This window comes from Entamoeba invadens, assembly GCF_000330505.1.
Source record: "Entamoeba invadens IP1 unplaced genomic scaffold scaff_1105074725749, whole genome shotgun sequence".
In the NCBI taxonomy this organism is placed as follows: domain Eukaryota; phylum Evosea; order Mastigamoebida; family Endamoebidae; genus Entamoeba; species Entamoeba invadens.
In genome coordinates, this window is record NW_004440277.1 from 1,578 (window position 1) to 2,454 (window position 877).

The following is an 877-nucleotide window of genomic DNA, read 5'->3' on the forward strand; positions in this document are numbered from 1 at the left end:
TATAATTATAGTATATAAGTAAATCCTTTGACCCTACTGCCGCAGTCTTTTCTTTTCGATTTCTTTTGATGTAAAAATGATTAATTGAAACCTGTTTTAACACAACAATAATCAATTAAATACAACAGAACTTAAATTATATTTTTTGTACATTAAAAGGAAATATGGGATGGTAAAAAAAGAAGATCTTCACAATTATTAATTATTTTTAAAACAAAAATATAATTAATAATTTAAATAATAAAACAAAAAACACCAAAATAAAATAATAAATAGATTAGCATAATTTTATTTTTCGGTATTTTACCTTTTCTTTTGACTGTATAACAAATTATTAAACTAGAATAATAAATTGTTGATTATGAAATAATTAAATGACTATATGTTTTAACATATATTTATATTTAAATATTTTCAAATAAGAAACTTGTTTATTTCGTACAAAACCCATTTATTTTGTTTTTAAATATAATGATAATAAAATTAATGACTCAGAATATAAATACGAAGTTTTGTCAAAATTTAAAGTTTTGTTTTTTATTTACCTCATACCAATAGGTATAAAATGTGAATAAAACAAAGAAAACCAGAAAATGTGCATAAAGTTAGATAAATATCATATGATGGTCTGTGTGAAATACTTTAATTCCATCGACGATTATATCTCCTTTGCTCAAGTTAACAAAAAGTGCAAAGAAGTGCTTTCAATGTTTTTTTATAATCCACTTCCCATCAAAAACACAAAAATATTCGACAATATGACATGTCAAATTTTATATAATTCGAACGACACAGCTGTTCCCCACGTGGAGAAGTTTATTAATTTTAAAGTTGATTATGAACAATATTTGAATGATAAGAAATTCAATTTGAAATT

At 22.1% G+C, this 877-nt stretch overlaps 1 protein-coding gene across 1 annotated transcript; it reads left to right on the top strand.

The window, feature by feature from the left end:
- Window positions 1–593: 593 nt before the first annotated feature.
- Window positions 594–830, top strand: EIN_216160 (leucine rich repeat containing protein BspA family protein; the record flags this gene model as incomplete). The annotated part of the gene is made up of 1 exon (XM_004255820.1): window positions 594–830. A coding segment is annotated over one exon (237 nt), but the record flags the coding sequence as incomplete, so codon positions are not given.
- Between the last annotated feature and the right edge of the window lie 47 nt (window positions 831–877).